The sequence below is a fragment of the Filicampus tigris genome, chromosome 4, assembly GCF_054856515.1.
Source record: "Filicampus tigris isolate MCC_2025a chromosome 4, RoL_Ftig_1.0, whole genome shotgun sequence".
Lineage (NCBI taxonomy): Eukaryota > Metazoa > Chordata > Actinopteri > Syngnathiformes > Syngnathidae > Filicampus > Filicampus tigris.
Window position 1 is genome coordinate 29266721 of NC_141220.1, and position 14698 is coordinate 29281418.

The window sequence follows — 14698 nt, forward strand, 5'->3', positions numbered from 1 at the left end:
TAATTCATCAAGGACGCCAGGGAAGGCGGAACGAGGGCTGCGCCGCCGCACCTCTTTGCTCCAAAAGCACGCAGAGAAAACGTTTTCACATTCGCTCATCAATTCTTCCTTCTCCCGCACATGCAAATTATTTCAACATTGTAAGTACAAATACCATCAGCCTAGTAGTTTACTATAAAATGTTTTTGTTTAGCATTCACTCTTGTTAAAGTATATAAGTAATAACTTATTCAAAATCAAATAATACAATGAATTTGAATAATTCAATGCTATAACAATGAAACAACTATGAAAATGTCTTATTTGTTGTAGTAGTTTTAGTAGTAGTGGTACAAATTAATTACCACTCAATGAAGTTATTGCTCATTCTCCCCAAAAATCATAATCAACATGGTTAAAACATTTTGCAGTCATTCAGATATAAAACGTGATTTTTTTTTTTCATATTTTGTATGCTATTCAATTACAATTGATGATAAACGATATTTCATATTTTTTCAATCCTCCTACCCCTTTCTTCAATAGAACTTTTATTATATTGAAATATAGTATATTGTATAATTCACTGCACATTTGAGGGTTTTGTAATATCAAATAGCCAGAAAAATAATAACGCAACACAAGCTAAATAAAGTATTTTAATGATATACCGTATCATTTGGTACGCTGTAATTGATGAGGAATCATTTGAAAATCATTGAAAATGCTGCTTTGTATTTTGTATAATCAGACACTATCAGGTTGAATGACTTTTTTTTTTTTTTTTTTTTAATTGATTGATAAAATATTAGCTTGACACACACTCACAGTGAAGCGTGCAAGGATCCATTTGAAACAATACAAAAATACGTGCAAATAGAAACACAAACGTATTTCCTTGCCAATGACAGCCGACAAATCATTGAGTGGTTGCGATTATCCCGATCGCGGGCGCGATCGCCGTCATGTTTTGTGTCCGCTTTTCCGAAGCGTTGCGCAAATGTGCCGAGAGTGCTTTTCTTTCCTGCTGACTTGCCGTGTTGTGGCTCCGCCTCCCGTCGGCCGCCCGCAGCCCAGCTGTGCAACGGGCCCTTCCACAAGCACCTCCAGGATCTTTTTGTCCCTCTGGTGGTGCGCTACATCGACCTGATGGAGTCGTCCATCGCGCAGTCCATCCATCGCGGCTTCGAGCAGGAGACCTGGCAGTCCGTCAGGTAAGACGCCCGCGCCTCACTTAGCCAATTCTACGTGTCTTGCATTTGCTTCGTTTTTTGATCCCAAATGACTTTGAGCTCAGTGATTGCCGTGGGGGTCAACCGGCACCCAAGCGTTGTATAACGCCCATCCACAATATATTGATTGGTCACGTACGTTTGTCAAGGGGCAAGACGATCAGCCTCTCCGTGAACTTCTTGAGCGACGCAATAAATCAAATGACGTGCCGACCCCGCAATTGAATCTGCTTACCTTCTTGGCTGACCGCTTCTTTCTGCACCGAAGCGTGACAGCGATCCATTTTTAGCCAAACAGGTTTGCGTCAATGTAACGGTTTGCACGTGTTGTGGAAAACAACATCCAGACCTTGACAATCTTGAGGCGACAACATGCCGCAGGGCTCCCGAGGCGGAGAAGTACAACGGTTGGAGAGCGTTTGAGATTTGTTCTCCAGCTATTTTCCACACTTGAAACCGGTTCAACCTTTTCTCTGCGACGACTCGAAACACGCTCTTCTGATTCATGTCGCGTTTGCGCAATGACATTTCGGCAGATTCATGCGGCCGCTGTCATGAGTGTCAGGGCGTTGCCATTTTGTCCTGAGGCGCCCTCCGCCGCCAACCGAAATGGACGTCCGAGTGCCCTCGGGCTCGCATCGCTCACCGTTTTTCTGCCAGGTTTGGTCATGTGACGGTTGTGATGCGAGCGTCGCTTTCAGTCCCCGGCGGAGGGCGGCGTGGGACAAAAAGGGCAGCGGCTTGACATGGACGACAACGGATGGATTCATCTGCCTCATTCTCATTCCACAAGCACAAAATGAATGGGAATAGCGCAGAGAATAAGCGTTTGCCTTGAGCTCCCGCTTTAATAATGCGTAAAAATACAAACAACCAAACAAAAGACAATTGAACATATTTGGACATATATTTGGCCTTTTGTACTTCAAAACATTTGGATTTGACCCACAACAAAAAAAGGTGCGTGTGAGAAGACAATTTTGCTGTAGCAAAGAAACCAAAATCACGTGAGCGCCGTTCCTAAGCATGAACGGAGTCGCTTTGGACATTTGCTGATGTTTGTGGACCTAACGTTTATTCCCAAGCGCACCTGAACTCGTTTCCTGCCACAAATGCCAAATCGGGCAAAAAAAACAAAAAAAAAACGCACAAAACGTTTGGTGCAAAGCACGCGCTGACTTTTGCTGCTTTGGTTGCTCCTCGCCGAGCGCCAGCTTCTCTTCCTCTTTGCCTCCATTTCTTCTTCTTCTTCTTTTCTTTCTTTGCTTCCCTTCGGGCTTGCTCAGGTGTCTGACGAGCAATCTCCCCAAAGTGCCGACTCTGCCCGTCTCGCTGCCGAGTTTCTCTGCGCCGGCCTGGATGGCGCCGCTCTGCCGCAACACGTACGTACGTACGCACGCACGCACGCGCGCCAGCGGGGGGCCGCGTGGCCGCGTGGCCGCGTGGCCGGTCTTTGACGATACAAGCGAAAGAGCATTCGGTGCATGCTCGGTGCTATGCTGAGGCTATAATTTGCTACGACGGATTGCCTGTGCTTGGGCCCTGCTCGTGTTTCTGTTTCCTTCGCGACGTGGTATTTTACTTTGCTTGCTCCTATGTTTGGGCCTTGGTGGGGTTCTGTGCCTGGTGTTGGACAAATGTTTGGTCCCTAGTAGGTGTGCTTCTGAGTTTGGCGCTACGATTAGCTTCAGACACTGTCCTTGGCTTGCCGCCTCGCCCGTTTTTGTTCTGCGCGCAAGGCGCGCCGGAGCGGCTCGGCCCGATGCGTGTTTGCTGCCGCGATGGGTTCCGCGCTTGCTTTTCTGCGCCGTTGCTCACGTGATCTGATCACACGCTTCATTGTTTGCTCCAATGCACGCTTCTACTCTCGGTCCCGTACACGGGACTGTGCGGTGTTGTCTTTTTGTTCTCCGGGTCAGTATTGAAAACCTCATCCGACCCGCTAATGGACTCGCGCCGTTCGTCCTCGCCGTTTGATTTGGTGCCGAAGCCTCTTTCCCTCCCTCCGATGTGTTTCTTTTGTTTTTTTTGCGACGTCAACATTTGTCAGTCAATCCCGTCGGGTTGATCAAGTGAAAAAGACGACAAAGGACTTTTTTTTTTCTTCTCAACGTCCCCCATTCCAGAGCAAAGTATTTGAGGTCACCGCGCGAGCGGTAAAAAGTAAAGTTTGGAGCTCCAAACAGGTTTGAAGGACTTTTGAGTTGAACGTATGAAAAGCGGGAGCCATAAAAAGCTGTCAGCGTGTTGGTGCACAGCAAGCAAGGCTGACGGGAAAGAGAACAATTGTGCCTTCCACAATGGCTAATGGCCCTTAGCTGCTATTTCAAATTTCAGCCTTATTTGATGGTTTTCTCTATGCCGCAAAGCAGACAAAAAGGCGCTTTGGAAGCGAACAGAGTCAAGGTGCCGATGTGGGATTCTTTTTTCCTAGTCGACTATTTCAAGTAGGAAGGCGGTGGACTGCGTGTCGGCGAGAGGTGGTCCGCTGAAGCTGGGCTTCGGTGTGGTGGACGAACGCCTCGGGTCTGTCCTCTTGGGTCCGCTTGCGTCGTTATCACAACGGTCAAAGCGGCGACAAAGCAAATCAAGCTTTGACTTCACGCTTCAAGTTGATCCACGCCGGTCTTGACCCCGAACCATCCGTTGATGGGCTTTTTGGACCTGCCCTTGCTTCACCTCATCTCTCTTAGTCGCTCCTTGACCCTGTCCTGGCTCCGTAAGCCCCTTACTGAACCTGTCCGGGGCCACGTCACAATCTAAGGCCCCGGTTTTGACCCTGTCCCCATTCGGAAGCCTGTTTTGAACCCCGTCCATGTGCCAAACGCCGTACTGTACTGTACTTGACCCTTGATGGTTATCCCTGTCAGGCTCTTTGTCAGCCTGACCGCGCCTTTGTCCCAAAGCCCTGCTTTTGAGCCTTTTCACACTCTGAATCCTGTCATTGACCCGGACTGTGGCTCAAACTCTGCATTTGACCCTGTCCGTAGCAAATCCGCAGTCGCGCTGACTTGTTTTCACCCTCTCCTCATCTTGAACCCTGTTTTGCACATGCCCGTGTCCCAAACGTCGTACTTTACCCTGTCCCTCATCCTCTTTCAATCTCCAAAAGCCTGCCGTTGACCCCGACCAGGTCCGTGTCCACATCCTGCACCCTTTCCCAAGCGGTCCCAGTCGGCCATGTCCGCCCTCCCGTTCGCACTGCCGAGCCCCGTTAATGAGTGTGACCGGGACCATGTCCCCCGTCCCGAGCCTTTCCATATCCCGAACCCTGATCGGAACCTACCCTACCCTGTCCCAACGGCCGTTCTTGACGCTGGCCATCATCCGGACTCCAAAGCACTGCGGGTGACCCTGACCAGGGCCATGTCTCCGGCCCAACGCCCCGTTCTCGACCTTCTCCGCATCCTCAACTGTTTTGGATCCTGACCATGTCCCGAGTCTTGGCGTAGAACCCGTGCACACCCATGAGCACAGCTGCTATTGACCCCGTGTCCTTCCCCAGTCTCTCGTCTTCACTCAACTGTCACTCCAAATTGTCTCCTTGCCCGTTTTTGACGTTCTAACACTGCGTTCCCGACCAGTCTAGTGAAAGTTTCTGGTGTTATGGAAGACATGAGGAAGTGACACACACTTTTTTTTTTTTCCCTGAGGGACTTCCAACCAGAGCTCAGGGACGGAACTCCTTGCGGTTACCGTGGTTACCGCACGGCTAAGCTGCTAACTTCCTGCTCACTTGAACAACACGTCCGTTGGCGGCCATGTTGGTGGCCAAGTTGCTGGCGTTATGTTACTTGGGGGTCCGTTGGGGGTTGTTTGTGTGTGTGTGTGTGTGTGTGTGTGTGTGTGTGTGTGTGTGTGTGAGCGTGTATGCGTGTGGGGGTGTGCGTGTGGGGGTGTGTGTGTGTGTGCGCGCGCTCAGCACTCAGACCACACTCGGTGTTTCGTGAAAGCCGCAAAGATCCGGGGAGAAAAAAAGAAAACAAGCTGGCACTTCATTAGTGAGCACAGACGGGTGAGTGGGATCGGCCTGTCACCCCTGGGGGTGGGGGGGGGGCCGCTGGGGGCTGTGGGGGGCCTTCAGAGGAGAGCCCCGCTAATTAGACATGAGGGGGCTAGCCTAAAGCCTCCACGCCGCCGCCGCCACTTGTTGGCGTGCTCGTCTTTTAAAGGCCAAGTGAGAAAAGTGAGGGGGCGTTTATTTGATTTGAATGCCCCCTCCCTGGATTAACCCCCCTCCCTCCTCATCCTCCTCTTCCTCTCCGTCCTCTCGCCGGCTGCTGTACACTTGCACGTCGCGTTGTCACCTGCGAGCGGCGGAGGCGGCAGCGAGACGTCCATCTGTCCTTGAACGCAGCGCAAGCGAAGAGACCAGCGCGCTCGCTTCTTGCCGACGTGTTGTTGTCGCACTTGCACATATGTTACGCGGCAACACCACGCGCACCAGACGCTCACGGGCCACTTTGCGAGGTGCCCCGTTTATGATAGACGCTGCCGTATCTTGGGTTTTTTTTTTTTGTTTTTTTCATGGAATTATTATTTTTTGAAATACACAGTGGACGCCTGCGTATTTTCTTTTTTTTTTTTTTTTTTTTTTTTTTTACCCGATCCCCTGCTTGTTTTTGTTTTGTTTTATCCCATTCCCCCCCTCCCCATTTTTAATACGTAACACATTTCTGAAGCAAAAAACACTTTTTTGTGAATTTGCAATTACAAATACTAATGATCAATAACTGTTTGATTTGATAAGAATTCGACATTAAACAAATAAAACTGTTCCAAAGAGAATGTTTATTTCTGCGGAAGTATCATCAATATGCGGACGTACAAATAATAGTTGAAGTACAAATCATAGAAGCACAATAAGTACCATAAAACAATTCAGAACAATCTCATTATTCCATCATAAAACGCTAATAGACGAAAACAATTTTAAAGAAAACCATTTCTTGTATTTTGTTTTCTTCCTCTAAAATCAAGAATGTGATATGATATGATAATAGTTCCACAGAAAAAAATAAGGACAATTTGTAAAAGTAAAAATTGTGCATATGTTTGATTCCCCCAAAAATATGAAAACACAAAAAGCATGATACATTTGCTGACAATTAGCTTAATGCAAAGTTCTAATGAAAAGAGCACAATGTTCTGACATTTTATAATCGAATTTCCAAGCCAGTAAGACAGACAAGCAATAAACTTCAAATCTTGTTCAGCAATAATCGACTGTTCGTGCACATGATAACGTGGCACCAGAAACATTTACTCATCACCGATATTGCCCATAAAGTTGAGTTTGTTGCAACTGCTTCAGTTGTACTGGTCCACTTCATTTTGGACCGCAAAAGCAAAAGAAGAGCCCTTTCAGCTGACAGCAAGTCCAATAAAAACATCCCCCAAATCAGCTGGCGACGTAAAAAGCTTCGCTGACGCTTTGTGGTTGTTGTTGTTTGTGCGTTGACGACAGAAACGGCTCGGCCACCTCCGAGGATCTTTTCTGGAAGCTCAACGCGCTCCAGATGTTCGTCTTGGACCTCAACTGGCCCGAGGCCGAGTTCGCCAAGCACCTGGAGCAGAGGCTCAAGCTGATGGCCAGCGACATGATGGAGGCCTGCGTCAAGAGGTGGCTCGAACGCCCCCCCCCCCCCACACACACACACACACAAAAAAAAAGCTCCAATGCATTTGCTCGGCTCCCCCCCCGCAGGACCAAATGCGCCTTCGACGGCAAAATGCAGAAAGCCAGCAAGTCGATGGACTTGCGCGTGCCGCTGTGCGTGTGCACCATGTTGAACATCCTCATGGACGCCAAGAGGCAGTGCTCCAAGCTCTGCGTGCTGGACACCGGCCAGGAGGTAGGACACGCTCAATCCTAACGCCGTTCGGATTAAGTGTGCCTTGATTGGCCAGGCGGCTTTTTTTTTTTTTTTTTGAAGTGACAGAAAAACAAATCTAGCTGATTCAGTGGAAATTTAATCGATTATTGAATTAAGGATAAATTGCAGCCCTAAATTATGTGTTGGTGTCAATCAAAGGAGAGCCAGGCTTGCCAACGCGCTTCGATGATCCGCCGCCCCGGATTTGACAATTTGCAAAAGTATTTGGAACAAAAGGCATGCCCCCCGCAGCCACCAAAACACCTGGCAATGCTTTTCAAGCGTGAAGAATAAAACGGCGTAAAACATGTTGAAAGGTGACGCAAAATGTTGGAGTGGCGTCCCTGGCGGCCACGTCATCGGGGACGGACGGGACGTCTTCTTGTTTTGCTAAAAGCTTCTTCTGGGGCCCTCGTTGGGGTCAAACGCTGCTAAAACCGTCAGCCTTTCATCCAGACACGCCGACGCCTGATTGGCTGCCGGGCCGGCGTGAGGCGGCGGCCTTGAAGCCAACGACGGAGAAAAAAAATCTCTCCGACGAAGCCCCCCCTCACCCCCACCCTCACGGCCCCCCTCGCTTCCCCTCAGCCTGTCACAGAGCTAAAAACAACAAGAAGAGCAAACAAAACAAAACGGCTTGATGTCCTCATGAATGCGTACTTTTGGATGCATACATAAACTGCGCATATATACAGCAGTGTACGGATGATGTACTGGATGTATGTATGTGTACATATAGGAATGTCAAAAAGTGACTTTGAATATGAATCTAACATGTTTGTCTCCCGCTTGTTTTGTCCTCGTTTGTCCCGTGCGCGTCGTTGTCGCCCTCTCAGACCGACAGACAATGGGTAAGTTTCCACTCTTGGGGTTTACAACTACAAATACATGATTCTTGTTTTGTTTTTCAATATTTAGCCCCATGGAAAATGCAAAGTGTCTTTTGAGAAGACCAAAATTAACAGTTTCATTTTTTTTTTTTCAGGAATAGCTGTTTTTGTCTTTTTTTTTTTTGACAGCAGTGTATATATATACACTGTATTATGTTTTAAAATTGATATCTTTTTAAGAATTCAGGAAAGCGCAAAATTAGTTGTTTTCTTTTCGAAAAGTGCAATATGGACAGTTTATCATGTTTCTAGGTCAGGTAAAAAAAAGTCCAATCCAATATCTGTAGTTTGGGGTTTCTTTTCATGGAAGTGCAACGTACTTGTCTAATTACTTTTTGGTAAAGTGCCACAGCACACGATATTGAGAAATGTAAGCGAACCAAAAGCATATCGCGAGCCACCACGTCCCCTAGCCAGAGGCTGAGCTGCACTGTGGTGGTTTACAGAGTAGTATGTGGTTAAATAAGTTGCTTCTTTCTGTGCTTCGGCGGACCCGTGAAGTGAAGAAATACAAAATCTGTCGATGAAGAGCCGTCTTGTAAGAGGGCCCCCCGTGGACCAGGACATTTTGTGATTCGTTAAGGAGGGGGGCTTAAAAAAAGCTAGCGGCGGCGACCTCGTCGGACCCGCAATTTGTCGGCGATCCTCGCGCTTTGTTGATTGACATTTTTTTTCATTTGGGTTCTCTTTATGGGCTGTCTGAAAGGCCATTGTGGCGCCATTCAGCAAGCCCACCCTTCCCCCCACCCGCTCCGCCAGGGAAAAGGTGGCATGAATATGTTTTTTGGAGGGGTGCCAAAGCGGACGTGAAATGGCGGATTAATTGAATCTGCTTTGGTCCCTGGCGGCTGGACGGTCCGGCGACTTTGCGCTTAATTGTGCGCGGCGCTCCCCGAAAAAAAACAACAACAAAAAAAACGTCACCTTTGCATTCCGCCGTGTCATTCACTTAACTCGCGCCTTAGCAGATATCGGGCTCGCACTCGTTCGCCACCTTTTCATATAGTGGACCGAGATCGTCCCTAAAATGTCCACGTCAAAGTCCCTCGTAGTGGTTAGGAAATGGAGAAAGACTGAATGATTCCGAGCGCAGCGTCATGTGGACGCAACAAGTCAAATCGACAGATAAAACAATACTCACAGGCACGTGGTCTTTATCGTCGAAGAAGAGCAACAACTTAGTGACAAGTGCAAGTGCAGTGCAGGGTTCTAATAGTTTGGGATTTTTCATTATAGCTCATTTATACTTTGTTTTGACGCTTGTTATTTGAATACACTTTGTTTTAATCCGTTTTTTGTGTTTTCCTACTAGTTTGATTTGTAAGTATGTACTGTATAGGGAGTATTTTGTCAAGTGCAAGGTCAAGAAGACAAAAGGGCAACTAAGTATTGTGTAATAAAGTAAAGTAAGCATACGTCGTCTCTACAGACGTACTGTCAGTAATACCAAAATAAAGACATTTGAAATGAACCCCGACGGTTCGTGAAGAATGTTGATTGCCAAAGATCCATTTGTGTGGTTGCGCTTTTGTTAGTTTCGATTCACTTGGTACAGTGGAAGAAGTCTGTTCTTCTTGGTTTGCGTTTGCGCGGCATGACTTTTTGCTGACATGAAGACGAGATGTGCTAGCGCGACAAAGCAGCCCGGCTAACCGGCGTGGCCTTGTGGCAGCCATGTCGGCGGGGGCGACGTTCCCCTCAAAGAAAAAACGCCGACATCAAATAGGTTATTTCTCTATTTGATGAGGAGAACTTTTTTTGTCAAATGGTCAAAGATTATTCTCAGTTTCTCTGTTGTTATTGTTAGGCAACCGTATGCAGCGCTACGTGCGCTCGTTGTATCTTCCGATGTTCATATCGGTGATGACGCTGCCTCCTGGATTTTTTTGTGTTACGTTCATTCTTTATTTGTTGACGTAATTATTATTATTATTGACTTGTTATTGTGGGGTACAACGGGGGCGGCACTTGATAAGCGTTCAACAGCACGTGATGTGATGTTTGACGCGAGTGAAATGATGAAATGAGCGCAGCTGACTCGCCGCCGCTTTCCCCGCAGCAACACTACCACGCCAAGATCGACGTGCTCATCGACGACACCTTCAAAGACATGATCTCGGCACTCGTATCCAAGGTGACAAGCAATGCTCTCTTTCCATCACTGATTCGATTTGTTCCAACTTCAGCAGAGCGTCGCTTGCGCTTTCAACTTGGAAGTGCTGCCGGCTTTTGTTTACCGTGCGGGGTCATTCTCATCGTTCTTGTCACGCTGACATGGTTTCTCAAAAGAAGCATTCCCTTTCAATGTGCCTACTATTTCAATCTATTTTTATTTTTTTATTTAAAAAATTAAAAGGTGCAATAACCGACCAATATTCTAGCGTTGGCCTCAATGTAACCTGGGATTCTCAGTCAGATTTTTTTTAATTAAAAAAAAAAAAAAAAAATGGAACACAAACAGGAAGGAAACATTGAATCAAGTTACTGTTTATATTGTTGATAAATGCAAAGTATGTATATCGACGTACATTTAATATAAAAAATTCATCTCTTTAAACGGAGTTACAATATTGTTCAGTATTATGTATAATAATGTCAATAGAAAAAAAAAAAACTTGAAAATTGAATAATTGCGTGTGAGTCAACTGGCAAGTTAGTCGCAGTCGTGCACAAATTTGTTTTTAATATGCTTTAGAGTTTTTAAAAATGCATTGGAAAAAATACATGCAAACATAAATATATCATTTATTATAAATGAATAATAAATACATGCCATTTAAAAAATCATTCCCATGGTTGTATATTGTATTTTATGCTTCAATTTAAAAAAAATAAATAAATAATGTCCGTGTGTTTACAAACGTGCATGTTTTAATTCAATGTGTTTCTCACGTGAATGTGTTTAACATGGAAAGTAGCTGCTATCGTATTAATTGTGCATGTGTGTGTGTGTGTGTGTGCGCGTGCATGCGTGTTGGGCAGCTGTGTGCAGTGTTGGACACGGTTCTGTCCAAGCTGTCAAGATACGACGAAGGAACTTTGTTGTCGTCCATCCTCTCCTTCACGGTCAGCACACGCCCGCTTAGATTTTTTCTTCAAGGCTGCAAATGAAATCTTTTCCACTCGACTCACTTGCTTTTCTTCCTCCTCCTCCCCCTCCTCTTCCTCCCGTGAAGGTGAAAGCAGCTGCCAAATACGTGGAAGTTCCCGTAAGTCTTTTTCTCTTGAATTCATCATCCTTCTTTGCGTACGCGTGTGCGCGTATACGCCTCCGTGTGCGCACGCCTTATCTTAAATGCGATTGTAGTTAATCCTTGTTTTGCAAAAGCTCCAAATAAAGCCAAAACAATGAAGGATGCTCACATTTTACTCAAAAGTGAAAGCATTTGTTGATCTCAAAGGAAAGTTAGTTGGCATTGACAAACACGACAGCTAACGACATCCAGGAGCAAAGTAGAGCAAACAAAAGTCACTGGACAAAATGACCCAAAGAATGCACATTGACAGCGTTCAAACTAATGAACAGAAAACTTGAAAAACATTTCAAGGGGACGTCAACCCAAATATAATTCTTTCAAGAATATGTTCTATGCAAGCCGACCAGTTGAAGCAGGGCATTCTGACAAATAGTTTTGAGCCCTATCTGGGGACGGCCATTTTGTCACTTCTGTCGCATGAAAATGACATCACAGTTGCACGGCTCGGATTCAGAAAACAGGTCAGCCCTGATTGGTCGTTTTGAGCGCTTGTGATGTCATTTTCAGTCGACAAAATGGCCGCCCCCAGAGATGGCGAAAGACGAGTGCGGTTTGCTGCTTACCTTATGTTCCAGAAACGCAAAATTCATCAGAATGCCGCCTTTCAACCAGTGTGCCTGCCGGCGACATATTGTTGAAAAGAATGGGTTGATTTCCCCTTTAAAAGTAATGTAAAGAAATAAAAGGAGGTTTCTAAAATTCCTGAAAGGCCGTTCGGTCAGACTGATTGAAAAACACGCTTAAAAGACTTTAAAAAGGTACGGACGGGAGGGTAAAAAAAAAAAAAAAAAAAGCAACGTTTTGACACTGGGGCCTGACTTGACTTCTGTTGGCGTCTTCTGCCAGTTGCCCGCAGCATAAGAGCGCAGTGCCGCTTCACCGCGCCTGCTTTGAAACCTGGGCGCCACGGATCGACCCAAGTCTGCAGAGCTCAGAGCCCGACTTGGCTTTAGACTTGGCTTTATGTTCCCGTCGCATTCCTTGAATGTGCTCAAGGGATCAAATAGATAAATGTGATTTAGGTACTGACTCAATTGCTCTCTTAGGTGGTCCCCGAACAGAACAATTCTTAGTTTTTGGGGTGGAATGCAGTGTCGCGTTTGTTCCCCACTCAAAGCGCAACAGTCCACGTGAAAGCACTCGACGATGGTCTTTGCCTGACAGCTGCTCTTAATCCGTTTGTTCACCCAGGTGAGTAGTGTGTGATTAAGCAGCTGACGCGATCTGAAGGAGCTGCCGTAGCCTTCCTTAATCCCCCGTCCCGCCGCCAGCATTTTCTTCTCGGGTTCCCGTGCGGCCTTCCTGCCAAATGATGGTGTAACCTGCAACTCGGGCGGGCCGCGGCCCGCTCTTTTGTGTGCCGGCAACCCGAGGCGGCTCGGCTTCCTCCGCAGCTGCCGCAAAGAAGGAGAAGAAGCCACGGGACACCGGCAATGGGCGCAGGTGCGCCGCCGCAACCCTGTTTCAAAGAAGCTTTCCCGCTGCCTTGAAAAGACGCTTTGCCCACCTTTTGTCGCTCTTCTATTTGTCCGCAAAATGGGGGGCTGAGTGTGAGTTGAGCACTCCGAGCTCATCTGAGCTAAAGCAGAAGCTACAGCACGTGAAAGGAAATAGCACGCGGATAGACGCCGTCAATTTGGATTCCGGCGTGAAAAATTCTGGAAAATTCTGTGTCGCCACTGACCTGATTTCCGTCGGCCGCTCGGCAACCGGCACTGCCGCTCGCTAGCGAACGCAACAAGCCGGGAGCAAGCCTTGCCGTCTGCGTCAGAGAAGAGAGCCTCCTCTTGCTTTTGCTCCGTTTGCCGCTTCCGGGGGCTCAAAACACAATTTGGTGTGGCTCTTGAAAGGTGGCCTGGCAACGTGGGCAACTCTGCTTTCAAAACAGCGGCCAGTCAACCACTTAGCTCGGATTTTTTTGCCACCCGTATCTGATTTTTTTTTTTTTTTTTACGACAGTCCGAACGGCTCAATTCCGATTATTTTTCAAATGCGACCCGGGTCGCTTTCACATGTGGTCCTAGATGGGATACGTATCCGCGGTCTGAACGGCCATCGAGAGGGAAAGTGCTGGCAGCAGGAGATCTGCAAAGTTGTTTTGACTAACACTATTGACTTTAATTTAATCGCACTTGAAACATGAAGCATAAAGTGGCGATGGTAGTAATTGAGCCACGACTCGGACAGATTCATTTTTTACGCACGGTTAAGACGTTAGTGACGTCTCCATGAAATGAGATATTAAAGCCTGGCCTCGTAATTTCCCCCAAATACCGTATTTATTTCTACCTGCGACCTGATCGTTTGACATTATAAATGCCGAGACGCGCCGGACCACGTTTACTTCCGCAAACGCAACGTCGGTGACGTCGTCTCTTCTGCACTTTGGCGACGCATGTGCTCATACAGCAGACAAGACCCAGGTCGCATTTCTAATGTAATAGGAACGCTGACAGAAAATAAATCGGATTTTTCCCAAAAATCCCAATTGAGCATTAAGACCTGCGATGTGAACAAGCCTCAGATGCAGAGTGGGAGGACTCGAGGTCCACCTCGAGCGCCGGTGCGTCCGCGCGGATGTTTACGTGTGCGCGAGTGCGGACTTGCGCAAGCGTGTGCGCCAAGGCTGCGACGGCGGCCACGTCTCGTAGCCGTCACGCGTCTTTGTCACCTCGGCGGCGTGAGACGACGCGCTCGGGAAAAAGATTGGCACTCGGCCTCGGGGGCTCGAGGACCAAGATGGGGATTTAACGTCTGGGATGACACGCGCACGCACGCCGCATAACGTGTTGTCCTGCCACGGCGTCTACTTTTGTCGGCTTCTTTGGAAAGTGTGTCAAAGCGAGCGCATACCTGAGTGTTGTGTTTCCGGGGTCTAATGTTGACGTCCTGGCAATCTCAATTGTCACTTAATTGTCGGCATTTCAGACAACATTTGAGTCCCGTTTCCCAGGGATTTGGCACCTTCCGTCTCATTTGCAGGCCGGCGCTGTGGCAAACCTGTTTGTGTGCCGCAGAAACTCAGGCAAACTCTGCGTTCAACAAAGAGCTGGAGCAAAACGGCAAAGGTCTCCATTGGACCAGTCGGTCACGTCTGGTCACAAGCTGCCGGTGGCGACCGAAAGACGGAAAGAACAAGCGGTCGAAATGAGTTTCCTCCACTTTGTAGAGTGGCTGAGAAGCTCGGTCAACAATATGTTGCCAGCAGGTTGAAGCGGGGCATTCTGATGAATATTGCCTTTGTGGAATAAGATTGAATCCACTGGTTTTTAGCCATCTCCGGGGGCGGCCATTTTCTCACTCCTGTCCACTGAAAATGACATCACAACCGCTCACAACGACCAATCGCGGCTCAGATTCAGAAAACCGGTCTTACCCGAGCAGTTGTGATGTCGTTTTCAGTGGACAGAAGTGACAAAATGGCCGCCCCCGGAGATGGCGAAAGACGGCTGGATGAACTCGTA

General features: G+C 47.4%; 1 protein-coding gene across 3 annotated transcripts in view; it reads left to right on the forward strand.

Annotated features, from left to right (window-relative positions):
* The window catches only part of cadps2 (Ca++-dependent secretion activator 2), an 81944-nt gene that overhangs the window by 55954 nt on the left and 11292 nt on the right, over positions 1-14698 (forward strand). For 2 of the 3 annotated variants that reach the window (XM_086027370.1, XM_086027368.1), the window contains exons 19-26: positions 1052-1193; positions 2498-2593; positions 6679-6834; positions 6919-7066; positions 7924-7938; positions 10037-10111; positions 10960-11043; positions 11154-11186. In XM_086027370.1, coding sequence (XP_085883496.1) covers positions 1052-1193; positions 2498-2593; positions 6679-6834; positions 6919-7066; positions 7924-7938; positions 10037-10111; positions 10960-11043; positions 11154-11186 — 749 coding nt within the window. The remainder of the gene's footprint in view (positions 1-1051; positions 1194-2497; positions 2594-6678; positions 6835-6918; positions 7067-7923; positions 7939-10036; positions 10112-10959; positions 11044-11153; positions 11187-14698) is intronic. The other variant, XM_086027369.1, reaches the window with a different exon arrangement.